Raw genomic sequence first — 25,209 nt, 5'->3', positions numbered from 1 at the left:
CGTCCACTTGCAGTACTGGTTTCTAGTGGCCTTTCATTTATTCCAAAACAAATGCGTATGGGTCATTTGCTTTCATGGCATTTACTCATGACTTTCAAATCATGGTATTTTTTTCAGGGTATGTTGACTCAAAGCATATATTCTGTCAACAAATAAGGTGCTTTCTGATTGGTTTGCTGAGTAGCCAATTACACACAGTCTTGTGAGTAGCTTCGCAATGACAACGTTTTCAGTGTTGCAGAGGAGATTCTCTTGCATGCAAGACTACCTCAGAGTAACGTGTGCTAAGATCCAAGGCTTTGGCAAACCATATGTAGAAAATAAGACGCAAATGAATTCATATTTACATAATTGTGCTTGGTTAAATTGACTTGCTCTCTCTCAACTACAAAAAAATACATGCATGATCTTCACTGATTTGAGAATACTTGCAATATCTTATCTGCCAATTTAGTGCAAGGAGATCCATCCAGGGGAGTTTCATGCACAGACGATTTCATCACCAACATGGCTTAGGTATGATATTATTACTGTAACTTTTCAGAGACATGCTGGTAAAACTGAATACACTCAATTCAAACCACGTGTTTAAATTATACATATAATTAAAGAAGCAACGTGTATAAATAAAAAATGTCTGATAATACATATTAAAGGTATGATTTATTATAAATTATACCAGTATTATGAATACATTATTGTGATTGGACGACACCCTATTTTAACAAGTCATTGTCAATGACACGTCCCCGTTCCGTTCATATTTGAGTGACATATACATTCAAAGCAGATCATGACCGAAATGCACCTGCATATGTACAACACATTGTGCTAAATCTGAACAAAATCCATCCATGCATGACTGAGATCCGGTTCTGGAATTGTGAAAATATGTGATTTTGATGCATTTTCGGCCTTAAAATGGCCATCATTCCACTATTGTTAAGCAGATCATGAAACAAATGCACATATCTATTTGTGACATGATGTATCATGTGTGTGTGAAGTTTGAACTTGATCAATCCAGACATGTCTTGGATACGGATCCAGAACTGAATTCTTTAACAAAATGGCCGCCAGTCGGCCATTTCGAACTTGATCCGAAAAAAAAAAGATGTGCATCAAGGTCCTATTATGTTTAATGTATGTACCAAATTTGAACAAAATCCATCCATGCATAACTGAGATACGGGTCCGGAATGGTGAAAATGTGAGATTTCAATGCATTTTCGGCCTTAAAGCGGCCCCCATTTGGCTATCGTTAATGAGATCATGAAACAAATGCACATACATATTTGTGACATGATGTACCTTGTGTGTGTGAAGTTTGAACTCGATCAATCCAAGCATGTCTCAGATACGGATCCAGAACTGAATTCTTTAAAACAAAATGGCCGCCAGTCGGCCATTTCGTACCCGATCCAAAAAAAAATGACGTGCATCAAGGTCCTATTATGTTTAATGTATGTACCAAATTTGAACAAAATCCGTCCATGCATAACTGAGATCCGGGTCCGGAATGGTGAAAATGTGCGATTTCAATGCATTTTCGGCCTTAAAGCGGCCGCCATTTGGCTATCGTTAATAAGATCATGAAACAAATGCACATACATATTTGTGACATGATGTACCTTGTGTGTGTGAAGTTTGAACTCGATCAATCCAAGCATGTCTCAGATACGGATCCAGAACTGAATTCTTTAAAACAAAATGGCCGCCAGTCGGCCATTTCGTACCCGATCCAAAAAAAAAATGACGTGCATCAAGGTCCTATTATGTTTAATGTATGTACCAAATTTGAACAAAATCCGTCCATGCATAACTGAGATCCGGGTCCGGAATGGTGAAAATGTGCGATTTTGATGCATTTTCGGCCTTAAAATGGCCGCTATTCGGCTATCGTTAATGAGATCATGAAACAAATGCACATACATATTTGTGACATGATGTACCTTGTGTGTGTGAAGTTTGAACTTGATCAATCCAGACATGTCTCGGATACGGATCCAGAACTGAATTCTTTAAAACAAAATGGCCGCCAGTCGGCTATTTCGAACTTGATCCGAAAAAAAAAATGACGTGCATCAAGGTCCTATTATGTTTAATGTATGTACCAAATTTGAATGAAATCCGTCCATGCATAACTGAGATCCGGGTCCGGAATGGTGAAAATGTGCGATTTCAATGCATTTTCGGCCTTAAAGTGGCCGCCATTTGGCTATCGTTAATGAGATCATGAAACAAATGCACATACATATTTGTGACATGATGTACCTTGTGTGTGTGAAGTTTGAACTCGATCAATCCAAGCATGTCTCAGATACGGATCCAGAACTGAATTCTTTAAAACAAAATGGCCGCCAGTCGGCCATTTCGTACCCGATCCAAACAAAAAATGACGTGCATCAAGGTCCTATTATGTTTAATGTATGTACCAAATTTGAAGAAAATCCGTCCATGCATAACTGAGATCCGGGTCCGGAATGGTGAAAATGTGCGATTTTGATGCATTTTCGGCCTTAAAATGGCCGCTATTCGGCTATCGTTAATGAGATCATGAAACAAATGCACATACATATTTGTGACATGATGTACCTTGTGTGTGTGAAGTTTGAACTTGATCAATCCAGACATGTCTCGGATACGGATCCAGAACTGAATTCTTTAAAACAAAATGGCCGCCAGTCGGCTATTTCGAACTTGATCCGAAAAAAAAAATGACGTGCATCAAGGTCCTATTATGTTTAATGTATGTACCAAATTTGAATGAAATCCGTCCATGCATAACTGAGATCCGGGTCCGGAATGGTGAAAATGTGCGATTTCAATGCATTTTCCGCCTTAAAGCGGCCGCCATTTGGCTATCGTTAATGAGATCATGAAACAAATGCACATACATATTTGTGACATGATGTACCTTGTGTGTGTGAAGTTTGAACTCGATCAATCCAAGCATGTCTCAGATACGGATCCAGAACTGAATTCTTTAAAACAAAATGGCCGCCAGTCGGCCATTTCGAACCCGATCCAAAAAAAAAAATGACGTGCATCAAGGTCCTATTATGTTTAATGTATGTACCAAATTTGAACAAAATCCATCCATGCATAACTGAGATCCGGGTCCGGAATGGTGAAAATGTGCGATTTTGATGCATTTTCGGCCTTAAAATGGCCGCTATTGGGCTATCGTTAATCGGATCATGAAAAAAATGCATGTGCATATGTCCCATATAAGGTGTGATGTATGAGTGAAGTTTGAACTTAATCGGTCCATGCATGTTCGAGATACAGGTGATCACGGACGGACGGACGCACGGACGGACGGACGCACACAGGGCAAAACATAAGTCCCTGTTTTCGGACTGCGTCCGAACGGGGACTAATTAATGCAAGCCATGGTTAAATAGAGCATAATTCACTGTTATACTTGTTATGTTTCGAACTTGGGACTCAGGAGCTGAAATAAATAAATGTGGTAGCACATGAATTGAAATTTTGCACTACTGAACATATTGAAAATATTATCCTCAGTTGAAACTGAATAAATTATATGTCACTATGTACGACTCATCCCATGTTACCTGGTAAATTTTTGAAATATTCTTGCCATAGAAAACGTAAAAATTGTTAAGTGATATTTTTTTTTTACTTTGGGCATTCTTGTAGCATAAACCCATTATAATGGTAGTATGGCAGACATGAGATATCTTTATTTCAACTCAAATCATCTTAAACACAGCAAGCACGCAAACATTTTTTAATTAATTTATGTTACTCCCAGTACTACATTTGTTGCAAAAAAATTTTATTTCACGGTAAATCACCCTTGATCATTTTTATAAGGAAGCAACATTAAACCAAATTTATTTGAATATGATCAAAAAATAATTATCCACATTGCCTCTTTAACCAATTTCAGTCACTATGACAACAATTTCCATGCTTCATTCAAATTTAATAACCATATAGGGATAGGAAATTGGGATTTATTAACAAAGCGAAAAACTTAACATCTGATACAAAACCTAAATTTACATGCTGTAACTCAAGTGATAAAAAAAATGAAATACACAATGCAGATAACTGTTGTGCAATCATTTGTTTCTCTTGCATTATTAAAGTTTAATGATATGCGAAAATGAATTGTCGGTCATGAGAGCTGTAGTATTGGGTCTGTTGTATAGTATTTCCTCTCATTAATAATTCAATAACTATCATGTGATATCTAGAGCATTATTTGAATACATTTATTTGTACTGCATCTCCAACCAAACACATAAACAAAAGAACAGTGGTTATAGGCTGTACTTCACCACGTTTGAAGAGGGTGTAGTAGTGGAAGAACTCACACTGCTTCTCAAATTTCAAACATTAAGACTTAGTTAACTGCTAAGTGTAGTCAGTTTACAATCTGCACATAGAAATAAAACGATAAATTCAAAATGATCTTTTGTACAATTTGAATTGATACAAGTCATGTTGAAAACAAATAAGAAAATTAATAAAGAATTCACATCCTTTCTCTGACTGACAATCCATGGATGTCTCAAGAAAACACTGACTGATGGTGCATGCCAATGGGCTTGATCCACCAATCAGTGTCTGTGTTACAACAACTCACATCAATTTTAAATTTAAACCAATTGATTTTGTCATCTTATATCTTGTCATAGTTTTACTGATAAAAACATGTGACTTTGGATTCGATTTTCCATGAAAATGCATCACAATATCAGAAAACACATCAGAACATGGGTGCGTTGTGTTTGATTTTGTCAACAGTGAATACTGGTTTACAGCGGGAATTCTTTCAAGGTGGTGTTAGATGAAACTATGGGTGACATAACTAACAGTGTGTAATACCATACTGGACTCATTTGTATTCATATGGAGATTGTAAACAACACACTTTTACATAAAAACCAGTAAATTTGAATTATGTAGAATGTAAACATTTCGTGATTTAGCCAAGTTGGAATTGTTCTTAGTAAATTTAAAGGGCGGTAGTTGTCGCGCCACGCATGCACGAGATATATGGGTCTTATACATGTATAAACAAAGATGGCGACTTTGACTGTTGCATAGATCAACGAGTACAAACAGAAACGTTACCAAGCTTCAATTAGGTATTTTCAGGTGATTGGAAGGTATCGAAAGAGTCAACGGCGATAATTAGTACCAAGTCACACCCAGGTCAAACATCATACTTGTGATTTCAATTAGAAGAGCGCATTGGATTGTGGGAAAATCAATGTTTATCAACACAAATGTCGCACATGTGCAGCGCGACGACAACCGCCCTTTAAATAAAATAAAAAATAGAAAGTTTAGATCTTAAGTTTTAATAAGAACCCAGCATGCATGCATTGTTTACATGACAAATGTACAACCAAGTTCTATGCAACAAGAGTTTAGAAATTCTTGATACATGTGTCAGCATCACAATCATAGATGAACTTTGACCTGTTACTTCCGTGGTTCAAATGGATCTGACCACACTCGCATACCTGAAATGGAAAAATAAATCAAACTTATTTTAAGAATGACCACAATTTTAACTGAGCTCTTCTGAATAACTTAACACGTAAATTCCATTCACCAGTTGATGATGTCTATTCATACATGTACATGTCATTTCGTCTGGGGTATAACTTGGTTTTTTATAAACCATAAGCCATTCATTTATGACAATACTCACCTCCAGGTTGAATCTCTTCTTGTTTTATTCCCTTTCTGGATTCTTTTTGTACATCTTCTGTTAATAATAAACAAATTATACATTAATCCAATAGTTTTCACAGGCACTGATTATGTTGCTGATAATGTAAGTGTACATGCCAATTAAAAAAACACACTGTGTCGTCTACTTCATAATGGGATCCAGATTTCGAGAATTGGTGTTATTATAAATCAGAAAGGTGGTAGAAATTTAAGTGGCTGTACTATTCCTCTAGCAGGATTAACTAACAGTCTCATCAGTCTCATTGTGTTGACCATCCTCAATATAAAGGTACTGAAGGCCAATAGTTTTGATAGTTATCTTTAAAAAGATTGGGATTTTAATTTAGTGATGGCCAATATGAATTGGAGGTAAATGTATATATTGGTACTGATATTCACGGTGGTACTCCCATAATGCATCTGGCTCATTTAATATACCGGGTATGTGAAAAATGTTTTGCGAGTGAGTCGGAAGAATCAGATGACATCACTGTGAGATCACCGGAACTGAATGATGTCATCAAGTCATTAAAGGTATATATTGATTGCATGGTGGATATGCACTATTGTAACAACACTTTGGGTTTTTCATCCCAGTAAATATTTGCCCTGCCATTATTATATATTTATATAACTGATGAACAAACTTTTAACTTTATGTTCATCTACAGTCTGGGTTTTTTAAAGCGATAAACTTACATGTAAAACTATTATAAATATTTAATGAATTCTAATGAATAAATAATGAACTGCCCAACAACTTTCTGCAATGAACTTACGCCAAGTCTTTGGATTCAACCAAGGCTGCACTACTACAGGTAACAGTGCGGCACTAATTAAAGTCACCATCCCGGCAGCTACCCACCAATTACGAACAGGCATTGTCAAGCGGGATATTGATCAGCGTTCGAGTACACCGAGTATCACACGTCGTGACTCATCGATCGACAAACAAGAGATCTCCTGTCGACTGTTTTGAGTTTACGCTTATCTTAAGTTATTCCATTCAACCACCGTGTAATATTATCAATATTTTTTTTTATCAAGTATGCTATCAAGGCGACAAAAAAACAAATCAAGTCCACAACAACTCACAATATCACCAACACTCTTTTTTCACATGTGACGCTTCAACAATTGAAGTTCTTCCGGGTTGGGTCATAAGTCAAAAGTCAATGGGCGTTTCTGGGCGTTTCCAGTATTTCATGGGTGGTACCGGTTCTTTCTGAGGGACCCGAACACAATCAACACGTCTATGGCATTTTTGTAAGTCCAATATACGATTTTTATCATTCCCAATTTCTTTCACCTATATTTCTTTCTTATGAAACGTATTGTATCTGAAATGCGAAAAATGAAAACATCCATTATTTTCATGAAATGATGCTATAGTTAATAATTATAATTTTATATCCAATAAAAATTACATAGTTTTATCTTCGTTAAGAACAAAATTACAAGTGAATTTTTTGCATAAAAATTTTAAAATCATGTTTCATGATTTTTGTACATGTTGTTAAGGCATAACATTATTGTGGGCGTTTTTTTTTGTTTTGAAAATAAACACGTTTTGACCTCAAGCGAACCCTAGAATTGGCAACGAAGTTCCCGGATGAGAAGGGTGTGGCCGTGACGTCCTCCAAGATGGCGGCTAGCGTAGAGATGTTTGCCGATCGAAGTGACAACGAAATAAAACAAGAAGGAAATCACAGTCCGCCTCGTAACAAATACTGTGCATACGACAAGTGTACCGAAGACAGTAAGTACTATATTATTAGATTGATACTCGAAACCACCAATGAGCTTGTTGCGGCAAATACGATCGCATACCACAACATTTTTTTCCCAGCTTCGAGTTCGTCAAACAGGAAGTGTTAGGGAAAGTTTTATGTCCATTTCAATGTGTGAATAACACGATCTAGTAAATCTCGTTAGAAATTAACAAGCGTTTCTGCCTGAAAGCGTTTCTTCATAAATCGCGCGCATTTTTAATGCCTCTATAGTGCTAAGCGAAGTGTAAGAAGTTTTGTTTTTGTTGTGGCGCGCCGAATCGCGTAGTTTGAATTTGATACTGACGCGTTTGGTGCCAGTACTGTGATGAAATGCAAATTATAGACGCGATGCGCCGGCGATGCTTGCGCCTGAGGCGATCTGCCAAGCACAGCGTGTGCATGCCATGTGTATTTCAAAAGCCATGTACATTTCTAGGTCTTTGTTTACATTATTCTCAGCCTCTGTTCGATTGATTACGTGAATTTTGTCACAACGCGTATACAATCAATCATATGAGGGATATTTTTTCCATTTTAGTCTAAATTTTAAAAAAAATGAACTTAGTAGCAGCATATTCCTATTGAAATATTTTTTTATTTGTTAAATTTGAAATTCTTTAATATATCTACTTTCCATGTTAAATGTTTTCATTCAAAAAAAAATCTGTGTTTTTTTTTTTTACTTTTAAAAAATCTCTCAGATTCTGTTAAAATGTTTTTCTTTCACAAGATTACTTGTGTTTTCTTACCTTCAAAAATCATATACTTATTTTTATCTACGGCATCTGTTGAGGGGGGGGGGGGGGGGGGTACTGCTCTCTGCAACAGTGATGTGACACTACCTGAGACTGATACTGTCCATTTGGACCTTTCAAAATTCCTTGATGTGCATGTACATGCCTTAATCAATACATCACTTGTACAATGTAGTGTATAATGATATGTACCATATTTCCACTATTACAAGCACATGTACTTAATATTAATATATACAGATGATGTCACTAGCGTGGATATCACAGCCATGATAGTTTTCAATTCATCATCGTATGGTAAATGTTTCATCATTATGCGTATTTAATTAGTGTGTTTCTAATAGATGAAATATGGTGCAATTAATCTGGTGATATGCGCTCTCTGAACCCTGCCATGTATCATGTTTGTCTGTGCAGGTCCCGGTGGGATAAAATACAGAACTGTGTACTTAAGTCACCACCACTCCCCTCCCCTCCCCTCCCCTCCCCTCCCCTCCCCTCCCCTGTCTTGACCTTTGAACTCCATATATTCTACTGCACACATATTTGATGCATTTTGCCATAGTTTTTTTTAAAATTAATTTTGGAGTTAATGGACCTAATTTGTAATTGGTTATACTGGCTGTACTCACAGTGCAACAAAAGCATTCCCTTCATCTTTATCTTATATATTTATAAATTTCACATTTTAAACTGAATCGAGAGCATTCTATTGACCGATTGAATAACACTGTTTTCAAATGAGGGCATTGCGCACTGTGCTCATTGATTGGCTGGTTGAATTCAACTGCTATTGCAACTCATAAATATTCATAAAGATGAAGTTGATGTCATTGTTTTTTGGATAAAATGGCAAAAAAATAAAGCAGTTTTATTTTGTGAAAGTTTGCATTCGAAGGTTTAAGTACCCCAGTGATATACTGCTAGAAAATCCTGTATGCATGGTGTATTTTGTATAAGCAGATCAGGTATGGTAATAAATACCAGAAAATAGATTTCCTCCTTGATTATATTCGTTATTTCCATGACTTGACATTCATACGCTGGTTAATTATATAACATCGCCTTCATAGAAAAAAATATACATTGAATGTATATTTTGAGATAGAGACATTCTCATTATGCATATTGAAAACGATACTAATATTGTTTTCCGGAACAATGTGTTAAATGAAGTACATACAAATTAACATAATTGCCGAAATCCGTAACCGTAACACAGTCTGTAATCCATTTCATATATTTATTAGGTGTATAGGATGAGAGTTTTTTACTAAGTACTTCTCAGAGTTTATCTTCCTCAAAATGCTACAACTTCAATGACTCTTCAGTTTAAAGTGTTTTCTATTTAAATGTCTACAGATCATGTAATAGAAATGTTTTGTTTTTGTTTTTTCTGGGTGTGCAGAAAAACTTGTCACTTTATTAGATGATTAGATTTAAAATTGATTAATTAAATATCAAAAATATTTTTTTTTTTTTGATCCATCCATTTTCTATTTATTTAAAATTGATGTTGTTATAATTAGACGTGCACTCAGGGGAGTCTGTGGATAGCTTTATGTAAGTTTCTACTTGCAGGATTGATCACTTTTATTGAATGTAAAAAATAAATAATAGCATCTCAAATGTGCTGTATGCATTGTGCTGTGTTTCCACAACAAAGTTCACTATTTCACATCCACAAAAAAATAATTCAATTATAATATATAATTATTTTTATTAATTATCTGAACTAAAATGGGAGAAAAATATTACACATATGTCAGGGCAGTTAAGAGGGCACCGATTTCAAGGGCAAAAGTAATATAATTACCTTGACAACATAGGAATAGTACTATATTGACATTGCCCTTGATGCCTCTGTGAAGTTCATTGAATCCCTGTTGTATAATAGTAAATTTTATAAATTTCTGCAAACTTTGCTGGACTTGTAATAATATTTGAATGAAATTTCTGCCTGAACATACCTGAATCGTCACTGTATGATCTGTGAATGGAGATCTACACTCAGTATAACTATATATCTTCATGGAGATTGCTGACACTTTTAATTGAATTCACCCAACAAATATCATTCATATACTTTCATGTAATTTTTAAATATTCATGAATTGCATTAATGACCCTAAATTCTCGTAATTGTAGTACATTTATTTGTGACTACTTGAAGTACAATATTATAAGATCATAGTTAAATAAGACACTACTGATGCTTTTTTTTGCCCCAGAAGTTCATCTAGCAATTTTCGTTTCACCTTGCATCGCATAATTTCCAATATTTGAATTCTAATTCTAATCTATTTACTCTTTCATACTTTCGTCTCCTTTCACAAAATAAAATTGCATCATTTTTTTCTCACAAAATTTTGTTCAAAATCCGTTTTGTCTATTTAGTCTTGACACTAATTAACACAAAATACATAAAAAAAATGTATAAAAAGTTGCACACAAATTCAGGCTAGAAAAATGTTGGTGTGAAAATGGTTACAAAATACATAAAACAGTTGCCATGGCGATGTGTGCATTAGTGGAAACTCCCTGAAGTCGACATATTGCAGAGTGGTAAATCAAATGTTTTTGCGAGGAGAAATCCGTTGTCATGGAATTTACCTATTGCTTGTGGATCATGAATGTTTTATTGACTGCCATGCAAAGCTGTTGGTACAGCAAGGAAACAATGAAAAAAAAATATAGATAATAGGTATATTTAATTAGAGAAAAAAATGACATAGAAACTGTTTAGCAGTGTTTAAATATATGTTTCCCACAGTGCATCAGTTTTCCAAAAACATCATGGTGTGATTCTATGTTGATACTCTATTTAATCGTAACTATTTAGGGTCATAGGTCAAATGTTACATCACTGTACATCCATGTACTAGCTTCTTTCTTCTGTCGCATTTTTTTTGCAGAATAATAAAATAATGTCGCTTTGGTTACCCAAATACACCGTATTACTGTATACATCAAACAGTGTTTATCCATGCGTGTGTGCCAATAAACGTTGAAAGCATCAATAGCAAGACGACTTGTCATCCATGTCTTAAGTAAACAGCATATGTATTTATTATCTGTTCTTATCTTCATCAAGGTATCTGGCGTCCTGTCTGCTAGCATCTAATCTGCTCGCCATTATTCTCCGACTTGGGTCTCACTTGTCTGTCATATATGCAAATGTTCGCCGTCTCCACATCCTGGATCCAAATGTTTTGTTATTCACGCTTATTTCTCAACATCTGTGCATTTAATCAAACCTTCGTGCAGCTCGTTGTCACCTGAAAAGTAGATAAATATTAAAATGCTAGAAACATTTCACCACGTTGTGTTCGATATGGGTCCCATAGTGACGTTTACAACACATGTAAAATACATTGTTTGTTTACACGAAATCCAAACGTGCACTGTGCAAGGACTCTTAACGATTTTTGGCGCAAATTGAATTTTGAAATTTGCATAATTTATTTTCTACCCACTAAAAATTGCAAACAATAGATCATAGAAATGTACTCTGTACGACCATATTAGGCTAAATAACGATTCATCCCCTGAGCATGTTAGTACAGTGAACTTTGTTTGCTTTAGATCGTCTCATCAACTTTTACCGTATTATAATTGCTAAGAATGTCAGGTATTTGACTGGATTGAACTTGGAGCCTTTGTCAAATCGGCAGACAATGAAAGTCCTTTCGAACTCCATTCAGCACGCCATTCTTTGACTGCATTTCTGTTGTTTTCTACAAACACAGCAGTGTGCTGGTATTCGGAATGTGGTCCATTGATGCATGCAGTGTTGGAATTTGGATCATGGACAATGGTAAATTATAAACGTAATAAGCATACACTATTACACGGACAGTTACTTTCACTTAAAGGACATTTCATTTTATTTAGTCTAGATCTTGTGACCTCACATATTACGTTTGTATTCTTGTTTTACTAATTTAGCCCCCCCCCCTCTAAAAAATCACTCCGATTTTGATACATGGATTGAAAAAAAAATGTTAAAAAAAATTATGTAAAATGAAAAAAGTATTTACATGTAGTTTTCGCAGAAGAAATTAGTTTAGCAAATTAATGTCATTTTTACTAATAAGACGATTTCAATAACTCCAACAAGGCATTAACGATCAGAAACTCGTGCAGTCTGGGATATAAAATGATAGCCTATTAATTTTGAAAGGAAGACAGTGGCACATAAAACGGAAATATCAATATAAACACATTCAAAGGTTAAAAGTCATATCTGACCTATAGCGCCAATTAGTGAACACAAACAATGCTTCAAGTTACAACCCTATGGGCAACACTTAAAGTTCTCGTGTTTACATTTTGTTTTCAATATATTAAGTTCCATTTGTCATGCTTTTTTGTTTTTGTTTCTTTTTAAAATTAAAGAGCTGCCTTAAATAAAACATAAAATGTTACGTACCGGTAACTTGACATCTGCTTTTTTGGTTTGTTTATGTATATTTTGCCAATTTATGAAGTAACTTCTTTGGATTACAAGGAGTGATGAGAAAAAATAACACAGAAGTGTGAATTTTGGTCGAGACAGAAATGTGTGAAATGCCATCAATTTTTCTTGCAACATTTGTGTGCGGCTAGTTTTCTTAAATATTTTTTTTTTTATTTTATAAATCATTTCCCATTGGTTATAATTATGTGAGTTTATTCCCAGTGATCAGGTCTATTCCATTCCATGTTGATCTTATAAACAATGATGGCCTTTTTCGTTTTGGAATTATTATTTTTCATTCTAAATCTGACACAATAAAAGTATTAATAATTATACATGTTGTAAAATTTTGTGTTTTCTATGGCGCCTAGCAAACACCAAAAGCAACTTCATGTATCACAGGTTTTCTTTAGCCTTTGTAATATGAATTTTACAAAGTGCATTGGACTTAACGACAATCCATTTTTTTCCCGCTCAAATAGACAACTGAACTGAATACCCGTACATCTTCATTGTATGAAGTATGCCTTCTATTAATCTATTCTAAGCTAAAGTCTGGTTCGTCTGTGTTGGCTCTTGCACTGCTTTGCTTCCATTGGTTGCTACTATGTTTGGTCTCATGAATCTGCTTTTTTAACCTCTTAAATGCTGCCATTTTGAACATCTTTATGTTTTTGTTTATAATTTTTTGTCAATGTTTGACCAAACAACATCTGGAAAAATATTAGGTGGGTTTATTTAGAGAAAGATGACAAAAGTTCATTTTGGAATTCAGGTAGCTCCATTATCTTTGAACGCCATTTTGTTTAAAGTGTAACATTAAATAGCCCAGACAATTCAGTACAATCTGATGTCGTTTGTTATAGGGTTGTCTTCTTTATCAGTAATTTGCTCGAAAATTCACCTTTATCCTCTTTCTGATACCAGCTCAAAATGTAAAAAATTAGTTAACCGCCACATGTAAATACAAATTTCAGGCTGAAATACAAACATTAATCAAAATAAAAATGTTACACTCCATGTGAAATTTTCTCCTCAGGTGATTTACGTTGCATCATTTCCTTCTCTTAACACTAGGGGGTGCTGCAACAACAATAATCCTACCTGTGCATAAACATGTAAAATAAACAATTTCAAATCAACTGGACTCTCCAAAGACTTGTCAATCTTTTTTGAAATATTATGGTATGATGTGCATTAGATGTCAATTTCCCTGAGTTGCCTCCATTAGTTTGGTATGAGATCAAACATTGATTTCGCTGTCTGACAATATGGTCTACTTAATACCAAATTTATGCTTTGATATTCCCAGAAATACCTAATGTTTACCTAAAAATGTTGATAGAACTCTTTAAATCACACTTTTTGAAGATCTAGGATTCAATTATTCTTGGGATTGTTTTATGGATGATTTTTTTAGACTGTTTTCGAAAATTCAAATAACAAAGTTTTTAACAATTTTCATGTATTTTTTCTTAATTTAGCTTATAATTAGCTTATAATTTCATTCTAGTTTTGGTTGATATTGAAAACAATGGTGGTTTTACTGGTAATGTGATTTTTAGGAATGTAGAACACGGTGTTTACAACATAACGTTTTGATATATAAATGGGGGTAATACTTTAATCTTTCAATTAGTCTACATAATCCGCCCTATTCAGTGATATCGAGTTCTAAACATGTAATATATATCGAGTGAAACCCTGCTTTCTTATTTTAACCACCCAAGCATGCCACAAATTGAAAACTATAGAATATAGCTGGGAAAGAATTGAAACAAAACTGAGAATGAATTTAATTTGTTATTGTTTATTCAAGTATTTTATGTTGTATAACTTTTTGTGACAGAGAAAAGGACTTCATTTGTACTTTTGTTCCAGTGTCAAAAAATGTAATAAAAATAATTGGAAAGTGCACGAGTGGAAAGATCATGTGTTTAGCATTTTAACAGTCAAAATATTGTAAGAGCACCTATGACAGGTGCAGTTTGGTTTCTATGGTAACATCAGAGTGTAATTAACTTTCATGACATTTTGTTCCCTGGATTCTGTGCTTTAAAGGCTTGGAATAATTCACTTTACTGGAGGGGTGGGAATAATTCACTTTACTGGAGGGGTGGGAATAATTAATTTTACTGTATGGGTGGGAATAATTCACTTTACTGGAGGCGTTGGAACGGTTCAGTTTACTAAAGAGGTTGACTAGAGCTGAGGGAGGGGACTACAGTAGTTATACGTTTTCCCATTATGAAAACTATTTACAATTAATCATTTTGTTAGAAAACAAGACACTTCGCGATGAACGTCTTTTGCGGTCAGTAATATTTACGAAAATTTTTGTTCACTATTGGCGTTCCTTTCCGTTAGGATTGCCCTTGAAGCGCGGTGGTTGTCACACGTGTTCGAATTTCATGTAAATAAACAATGTATTTTACAGGCGTTGTACGTCGCTATGAGTCTCATATCGAACAGGACGCAGCGCGACAACCACCGCCCTTTAAAATAATTTTTTTGTGTCTGTGTGTGATTTCCAGTGTTTTCACGTACTAATTCTTCTGTGATTATTTTGGCTTGGCCTATTTTCCTCAAACTTGGCAGGCAGGTCACACCATCACTCTCGTTATTAGGTAAAATCTAAAAAAAAAAAATGTGGCCCACCGTTGCCATAGTAACAGCCAAAAAACCCTGTTTTTTTGTATAGCGTTGTGATAAAACTCCTAAGACATAGCTCATTCTACTCAGCTTGAGTGTGGGCACAAAGTTACTATTTGAATTTTTGATATCTTTTTTCATTACCGACAAATTTGACTCTTCTGTGATTTTTTTGGCTGGGCCATTTAGTTCAAACTTGGCAGGCAAGTCACACCTTCACTCGAGTTAGGTTGTAAAATCTGAAAACAAATTCTGGCCCACCATTTCCATGGCAACAACCAAAAACTGATTTTTTGAATACCTTCGCGCCAAATGTGTCTCACCCTACAGTTCTAGGATTAAGTAGCTCATTCTACTCAGCTTCAGTATGGGCATAAATTTACTGGTAGTTTTATGTCTATTTTCATTACAGAGAAACTTTACCTCAAAGTTGGGGTAAATTTTCACCAGTGGCTTTTAACTGCTCTGTGGGTTATTTGGCTTTGCTGGTTTTGTTCATACTTGACAGGCAGGTCGTACCGTCACTAATTGAAAAAAAAATTCTCGCTCACCGCTGCCATGGCAACAGCCAAAAACTGATTTTTGAATACTTTCTCCCCAAATTTATTACCTCCTACCAGTCTTGTATTATAGCAGATAGCAGTGTTCATATGTTTTTTATTTTGGCTACGTTGCACACTCGTAAGAGATCACCGGCGCCAACATTGTTACACTGTATCAACATAAAATGCTGCCTTCAATCTAGAAAATACTATCGCAAAATAATAAATTTAACAGCAGAATATACGTCCTAGCAATAAAATAAAGTGATTTTTAAAGACTGAACGTTTTTTTGCGAACTTCGTATACGGTGCCCGGTTTTAGTTATAAACCGACGTTAGCTTCACGTTCATGTCCCCACCATGGCAACAGCCGAAAACATGTTGCTTGTTTTTGAGCGGAGTGGATCGCCAACCAGCCTACCGGCTTGTTCTATAAACAGGCTTGGCAATTCAATAATTTTGTTTACATTTGTATTATGATTACATTTTAATTTTAATGCATACATGTACACTCACAAAAATACCCCCAAAATAAGAGAAATTAGAATATAGCCTTGACAAAAAGCACAATTTTCCTTAATATTGCATTTTTTTCTATTTGTGTAACTTCACATGGAAATCCTGATGAGATTTAAAGTTCAGTTCACAACTAACGGTTTTGCAATATTAGAGGCTGTGAACTTGTCCACGGAGGCTGCAAATTAATAAATATTGTATTCACTGACATTTATTTTGTATTTACATTTGCAATGAGTTTCCACAGTATTTTTTTCTTACTGGTGTGGCTACAGTGACTGTGTAGTGTTTTTGTTTTGTTTATTGTTGTCAGTTGTTTGTTTTGTGTTCTTGGAATTTTGTACAAAAATCAACAACGGTTAAATAGGTATGTTAATTTCATTTTGCAGTGCATGCATACTTTGTTATCCAGCATAAACATCAGATTGTTCGGAAGCATGAGATTGGAGTGTGAATTTCGTTCATTAATGTTGTAAGATGACGCTTTTTCCGGGGCCTTCAGAGTCCCATGTTGACTATGTCCCGGCCCGTTTACTTTATACTTGATGTCAGTGTCTGAGTGGTATATACAAAATACGACCAAGTAAACATCAGAATATTAAAAAAACAGAAACCTAAAAATCAGTTGCCCATGCCAAGAGAGCCGTAGAACCAAAACAATCTGTCAGCCGTCGCCGTCCACAGCAGCGATATGATTTTACACATCGAAATTGAGAATCGCAGGTGTAGACATATTGCATAGAAATGAACACTAAATACATCTATCCCGGCCAGCAATCGAATCATCAATCTTCATGAGTGATGTAACTGGCATTTCCATCTATTTGCTTCTATTCCCACTATCCTAAAACGCTCAAGTGAATGTTCTCAAATTCGCGAGTGTGCGTATTTTCGTACAGTGGCGTAAACATTGCTACAATCAAAGACGCGCTGAACAGAAAGTCAATTCTGGGCTAATACATTGTCTAATTCTGGGGAGTAGAGGACTATTTATATAGGAGACGTTACAATAAGGAACTATTAAAATTGTTCGATTTGCATATCAAAATCCTTTATTGGAACAGAGCATGTTCTATATTCACCAAAAAACAACAGACTCGAGACAATAGAAACTGTCTGATCCGAGCGACCTGCGTTCTTGAAAATCAAGTCTTATCGCCCTTGCGTTTCCGAGCAAAAAAACGTTGAAGCCAAAAACGACCGATTTTCGCCCAATCTTCTATGAATTTTTTATAATTTAGCTAATTCAGTACAGCGCTTAGATGGGGTATTTATTAGAGATGCTCGGAGAACATAGCCAAGGGGGTGAGGGACTGCATTTCAAAAACATATTTTATATATAGGTTATATAATTGTGATCATAACCATGGAATGTTTTCATTTATGAATCGGTATGCATGGCAACCAGGTGGTTAGTTGTTTGAGCGATTCAGAAATAATATAATTAAATTTGCACACACTTTCACGAATGCGAGATCTTTTGTTTCAAAAAGCGTGTATCTCATATTTCCCAGATTGCCCAATTCATGGTAAACGCAACCAGGCAACGTACATTAGTACCATCGTATATTTCTTTCTCTATACTGTACCAATAATGCATCACGTTGTAATCCCTCAAGAGGCAGAGACACTTCTTGTATCCAGGTTACGATATCCAAGACATGAATGAGGTTTGAATAATGATATATTGAAAAAAACCTTCCATAGCAACATAAAACTTAGTTTCCAGGTTTTTGCTAAGATAGTCTCGCCATTACTTCCTGTAACCCGATTTAAAACCAGTGTCACATTTAAAATAAAAATATTGATACATGTACTGATATGAAATGATGTATTTGGATAGAAAAATATAAAGTATGTGGCTTTTTACATTCATGACTGATATCACCATGGTTACCATCTCCCATTTCATTATCATGCTGTTCTTATTATTATTAAAGTGTGTGTTTCTGTGCATGTAAGTCACATGACTCAGAAACCTCATGAATTACTTTTTATTTAACTCTGGTAACCTGGTTGTTTGTTTTAACTTAGTGTCTCCATGGAAACAGGATCCCATTTCTGAGTGTGCTGAGAGAAAAAGTCATTTTTATGTTGTCACATGTGTATTTAGTACTTTGCAACGAGTATTAGAAAACATGCACAAAATGCACGTCTTGCCAGGAACTGAAAACTTGTTCTCTATTGTTTAATTTTTTTTCTTCTTTTACCTTCCCAGATAGTGAATACAATGCATGTGATGCCTGTATGAAAACATTTTGGTGAGTAGATATTATGATATTACTATTTCCTTGGTAGATGATGTATGATCTACAATATTTTACAATACTTCCCCGAGTATAAGCCCAGGGGCCTGAACATGTAAAATCAGGAAAATTAGGGGGTGGGCTTATACTCAAGGACCACCTCAGAAAAGATAATTTTTTAGGGGGTTTAAAATTGTAACCATCTTCCCAATTACGAATAATTATTCAAATTACACATTTCGTTCACGGCACCGGTCTCGCAGGAAAAAAATACGAAACGAGTCATCATTGATTTCCATGACACTTTTTAAAATGAAGAAACAAACATGTTCATAAAAATACACACGTTTTATTACAATACAGTTTACATACCATCTGAATTTACAGTGTAGAAATTATTTGGATCTGTGGGAAAACAGTCAAAGGCAAGATCTTTATCATTATCTTCGTTGTGGAATGTTTTCGATCATACGCAACCTCTCAACACAAAGCAATTTCCGCCATGGTGTTTTTTATCATGATTTGACCTGAACAACTTCCTTTGACCTAACAGGTCATGTCATTCGTTAACCAATCAAAATGTTCTGTCGTACAGACGAAGTTTTCCCGATTATTGACGATGTATTTTTTCCATCGCAATGCGGAAGTGAAATACCGTGATGTTCAAATGCGATCTGTTAACACTGATTTCGACAAAAAACTGTGATTTTTTTCCCCTAAAAGCTGTTGATTGACAATTTTCAAAAAGTAAACTGAGGGTGGAGGAAGTATAAACCTTTCACAGTCGCAAACAAGTCATGTCGAAGAATAGTTTGCTCTTTCCCACCCCACTCACGATAGTCTCAATGGACACCATTATTCGGAAAAGTAAAACAATGTTCAATGACCAGGTTTCACGACTTGACGATCACATTTTTGACATTTTGAAAACTACTACTCAAAAGAAATATGGAGTATTTCATTAATGTAACATCGGGGTTAATCCTGAGTAAATAAGAGAATAGAGAAGGTGCGAACAATGTTCCATATGTTCGCCCGCCATGCGAATTAGAAACCAAACTACTGTACCAATCATGATTTTTATGCAATGAAATACACTTTTCACATGCATATGTCGTCGACGCCCGGTAAAAACACCTTAGGCCAATACTCAGGGATGCCCTCAACTCGTTAAATGTCTAAAAACAGAGGGGTGGGCTTATGCTCAGGGAACTACGGTAAATGAATTTAAAGTATTGCTTCATTCATTCATTGCTGACTTATTTGTTTTCCAAGCCTCACTTTCGAACTCACTGCAGCAAATACGTCACAAACAATTCATTGCTGATTTGTTTCATCAATGTGAAGGCTGTGGCTGTGGCATGATTGAATGAAAAGTACTGTGTTGCTATGCTTCCATGGTTTAAATTTAGAATTATTTTTTAAATATATTGTCATCACCTTCAAACTTCAAAGTGAAACCTGTTTAAGCTGACCAACAAAGGGACTGTGAAAATTGTTCAGTTTACAGAGTTTTATAGAAGTTTTATACTGAAACCTGTCTAAACCAAACTCCTGGGAATTGAAATATTATTTAGTTTATGCAGTGTTCCATTTATAAAGGTTTAAAGTGCCTGTGCAATGCCCACTCTCACGTTAACTATTTTAGATCCGTGTCCTACTGAAGTGGGCAGTTATTGATTTTTTTTTGTCAAAATGGTTACTCCTATCCAAGTAAATTTAAGATATATCTCGTGCTGTAGCCACGCCCACCTATCCTGAAACGGTCGACTGTTTCCGGATTTCCGACTCTCGCCGAAAGTGCGCCACCAAATGCCAAAATATGAGAGGAAGCCATACTCCTGAGCTGTACTTATATAACACTGCGTGATTCAACATACTTTTAAACGATATACATTTTTCGGTCGGCATTTTTTTTTTTTTGAGATAGAGAGTTTTTAGAAGTTGTTTTCAGAACAAACGTTTGTGATAGTTAAACGTTGTGTTGTGGGCGGTTGCAGTAATACGTATAGTCACAGTGTAAGTATTCACACTTTTCCAAACGATCCGAAGGTGCGACGTCAGTAGACGAAAGCCGTGAAAACAACGAGAAAAGGTTGGGGTGGACCTTCTCCTTACAGCGTCATATGTAGTATCCACTTCACCTCAGATTCTTTTTTCGAAAAACTGTCTTCGGCCGTAAAAAAACAACTAGGTTTTAAAGAGAAGCGCCGACAACTTAAACCTGGCGCAATACCAACAATTTTGAAAGAAATAGATTCCGACCAGCCCATGATCACCGAGGCGGATTTCAGAAGAGAGAGAGACGTCGGGTAAGTGTTTCAAATCATTTGACTTTTTTTGCCATCCTGATTATCGCTTTATAGAGACAATTAAGTTTGCGTTATGTAAAGGTATCAATAATTTTTGATAGTAACACGAAAACGACGCGTCGGACAAACAGGAAATTACGCAGTCCTTACACACTGCTAATTGTTTTCATTTTCGAAGGCTAAACGTTTCTGAATTGTTCGGTGATTGGTGTTGAATGTCGAATTCACACCTCTATTACTTTCCTTCTAGCTTGATCTGCGAAATAATTTATGGGGGTACTGGACATCTCGACCCCAAAAAATCCCGACCTGTTTTTCATACCTACAGCCAAAACAAAGTCAGCTTGGACTTTCAGTTATGAGACATGACAAAACAAACGCTGCCAGTGATAGATTTCGCGAATAAAAAACAAAATTAACGCAATTAAAGGCGCCGACCACACGCGTTGGAAATACTAGTAGATAGTACACGTAGTTTCGAATCAAAAGATGTCGATCAACGTTGAACTAGAAAGAGGTTCGCGTCGCCACATTGAGACAGGGTCACGTCGATGCGGTGGGTCGAGATGTTCATTTTGGGTCGAGATGTCTTGAAATCATTTATGGAATAAGAATCCGGGCTTTGGCTGTCAATGCGTTATCACCAAGTAAATAAGTATGACAATCACGCTAACTCGAGTCCACTCTGAATTTGTCTGTATGTGTGTTGCTCTCAATTATTTTTGTTATCCAATTAAACGCCACCAGTCACGCACTTGTCCTCGTCGTGACCCGACGCGTTCACCCATTTCAACTGAATCTATTTCCACGCGGCGGTCATTTATTTAGTAACTGTGATTTGTCGTTTTTTTTAGTTATTTCCCTATTTTATTGATCACTATAGTTTAACGTCTAGAATGTCAAAATATGTTTTCTTTTTCTTTTAATTTTGATGCTTCTACTGGAAATGTACTTCAATAGAGCATGTATGATATGATTCTTTATGGTTTTCTATCTACTATTGTTGAATCAAAATGCTCTCATTATAATTTACAGATTACGTAAAAGAGCTCTTCAATACACTGGACTTGTATGTTGGAGGAGATTGTGTATTACATACACTTGATGATGCACCCCTGCCACTCAACAGCCAGTATGCCCACCCTGACAAAGTCTCGGCAGTTCATCGCCACACTACAAGATTCACATAACAGTGTAAATACATTTCCAGATGCTGCAACAATTATGCTAATAAAAAACAGGCTACGTTACACAGTTCACAAATTTTATTTAGACTTGTGATGAACAAAGAAATATGACAATGTAAACATTGGATTGTCTGTACATGTATGTGAGGAAAATAATGTGAATAAAATATAATTTGTACATGGATTACTATTACTATAGTATATGGTTTTAATTGAGTGACACTGTGTGACAATGAAAAAAAGGAAACACATCTTCAGATTTTGGAATCTATGAAAAACCAAGATTTGGTAATTTAAGTCCTAAATAATTCTCTGACATAAATGTTGATAAATCTGTTACTGCTCACTCTGGTAGTACTGTAGTCTTTTTCAAGGAACTTCAAGTATCCCCTCGTTAACCTGTGGAGGTTTAGAAAATAAATAAGGTCACAATCTTTATTTGGCATTTGTTTATACGTAATTCATTCGTTTTATGATGCATCTTTTTTTACTATAATAAAGGCAACTATTATTATGTTATATATGTGTTTGAATTATGGATGAAAAAAATATTGAACACATTTACAATTAGTACATAAGTATAAGCAATTGCCACCCAATCCTCTCAAACGATTATTCAAAAAATAATTAATTTTTTTTTTCTTCATTTTCTTTTCATAATAATATGTCAATTTTATTTCACCAAACATTTTTCAAATTTACGTTTAAAATTTTGAAACTTGCGGATGTAATGCATACCCGCGCTTCGTGTGAAGGGAAGCCAGATCAAAACATTGGGCATTTTACGTGTGTAGAGCAGCCCACAGAGACGTCGGCCGATCCCAACAACCATATCAGAAATTGTTGATGGTGGAAAAAAATAAGAGTTTCATTTGTGCAAAAAAAAAAAAAAAATCAAACGTGATAAAGTAAAACGCCGATGACATTCGGGCCACACGAGACACTCACGCCTTCGACCATGAACGAAAATCCAATATGGATGCCAATGCACGTTTGAACGAAGCAGGCAATATTTCTGAAGAAATTCGCGATCTATGTTTATCGAGCATAATAAAGAGTTCACACATACCTCTTTGAAATTATCGATAAGATATTTTATAAAGAGTAGTAAGCTCAACTAGAACAAAAAAAAACTAGAACTTCTTATCGACTCGAAAGTTGTCAAGTGCCGAGGTTCAGCGATAGTTTACAAACGTGCGCCGGGACGGTGACATCACTGCGACCAGCCACACCAGAACGGACATATCTCGCATCTAACTCAACCCCATGCAACAAATTTGATATCCAAGTGTTCATTATGGCCCGTTCTTCCTCGACGAAAAAGTACATAAGTGACAATTTAGTCAAAGACGAGAAAACTGCACAAGAAATTTGCCTTATTTACACGAATCGGCAATGTGAGCTGCCCAGCAACTTCCCTTTCTGACGTCACAAGGGGAATTTCTGTATGGAAATGAATAGCTAATGAGGAGCCTCGTTTTAAAATACAAAAAATAAAGTTGCTGTAGACTGAGTTTAAAACACATTTTTTCACTTAAAAAGAATAATTTATGCTTAGAAACATAAAAATTAATAATATTTATGTATCAATTGATAATTTTAGACGTGAAAATAGCAGCCATTTCACAGGCACTTTAAGGCAAGCATTTTTTCAAGGGGCGTGTTTTATACAAATTATTCTGTATCTATGGTAGTTGGACCATTTTAAGTCTTTCTAATTTGAGTGTTGACTTGAAAATGACTTTAAAATTGACGATCACCGTCATTGTAAAATTATCTCTCCAGCTAAAAAAGCTTTCAGTTAATAAAATGATTTAGTCGTTAATATATGAATCACGTAGATAGCTGATAAATTTTGTACAAATTTTGGAAGTACGTGTACAAAATTTAGGTTTTAGAGAGAGCATTATTTACTAGGTGTGTGGTTTCCAGGTGAATTTAAGATGAAAACAGGAATCGAGATGAAATGTTCAATCTGCATTGAATTGTAGCTTTCAAGTAAAATATGCATTCTATAAAATACGACCGTATGTGAGTCTACTGAAGCATGGGCAGGAATACTGGGGACTTCTTATTTCCAGTTGCAATTTATTCTCCCTGATGAACCGGATTATCAGAAAATAAAATCCAAGAATAAAATAGATTGGCATTAGCACTGCGTTCTTTGAATCATGATAAGTGAACTAAACACACCAGATTGCCAATCTCCAGGAGTATTGTGAAAAATTTGATTTTCTACAAAATATGTCCATTATTTTGAATTTTATAATTCATGTCACATTTTGATGAAACAGTCATTGCCTGTGCAAACACTTTGTTTCATTCTCTGATTTCTTTTTTGAAAATTCCCCATTAAATAAATTGAACAGAAATGTACATCCCGAAGACTTTGTATATAGTTTTGAATTCTATACATTTCAGCATCAGGATGCTTGACCTTTGAGGTCATACCCCCGGTACATAGAGGACATTTTTAGAGAATAGAGGTCAGCGGATTATGTCTACAATAGCCTATGTCGTTTTTTACCCTTCCATTCAAAATTTTAAATAATTATCAGCAAGTCGTATCATGTCGTCATTGTCCGTTTCAACGTAAATAGAGCGTAACATTACTTAATGTCAAAGATGGATTGGTGCAGCGGTAGAGAAAGAATTGTGTTTCTTACACTCTACATTTGTTCAAGTATACTACTAACTACAATGTACCAAATATGCAAACAGTATTGCAAATCCTTGCAAATTTTCCTGCATGAAGGGCTTTAATGTGTTTCTGTGGAAATGATGACATTTTGATTTCTTCTTCAATAATGTAATACTGTAAAATTGTTAATTATTCACTGGGTTTTAATTTTGTTTATTTGGCTGACTGGAAAATACACTAAATTACAACCCAGTGAATACGTAAAATTTAGCATAGAACACATTATCTAAATGATAAAACCGTGAATTTAAAACCCACTGAATATGCCTGAAATGCTAAATCAGCGAAATTCAAACCCAGTGAAAATTAGTCATTTTACAGTACTGTGAAGTCATGTGGCTCATAA

General features: G+C 35.3%; 2 protein-coding genes across 2 annotated transcripts in view; one reads left to right on the top strand and one right to left on the bottom strand.

Moving 5' to 3' along the window:
• Positions 1–3,934: 3,934 nt before the first annotated feature.
• Positions 3,935–6,908, bottom strand: LOC102805420 (small integral membrane protein 20-like). Its single transcript, XM_078008753.2, has 3 exons — positions 6,501–6,908; positions 5,699–5,755; positions 3,935–5,507 (listed from the first exon to the last, which is right to left on the bottom strand). Exons 1-3 carry the CDS (start codon positions 6,601–6,603, stop codon positions 5,467–5,469), a joined length of 201 nt encoding a protein of 66 aa, XP_077864879.1. The 5' UTR covers positions 6,604–6,908; the 3' UTR covers positions 3,935–5,466.
• Positions 6,881–25,209, top strand: part of LOC100368725 (Kruppel-like factor 1) — a 42,708-nt gene continuing 24,379 nt past the window's right edge. The window contains exons 1-3 of the mRNA XM_002734185.4: positions 6,881–6,987; positions 7,303–7,480; positions 18,636–18,678. Of these exons, the coding sequence (XP_002734231.3) occupies positions 7,366–7,480; positions 18,636–18,678 (158 nt within the window). The 5' untranslated portion in view covers positions 6,881–6,987; positions 7,303–7,365. The remainder of the gene's footprint in view (positions 6,988–7,302; positions 7,481–18,635; positions 18,679–25,209) is intronic.

Source organism: Saccoglossus kowalevskii, chromosome 4, assembly GCF_978046115.1.
Source record: "Saccoglossus kowalevskii chromosome 4, keSacKowa6.1, whole genome shotgun sequence".
Lineage (NCBI taxonomy): Eukaryota > Metazoa > Hemichordata > Enteropneusta > Harrimaniidae > Saccoglossus > Saccoglossus kowalevskii.
This window is presented reverse-complemented; position numbering and strand designations above follow the sequence as displayed.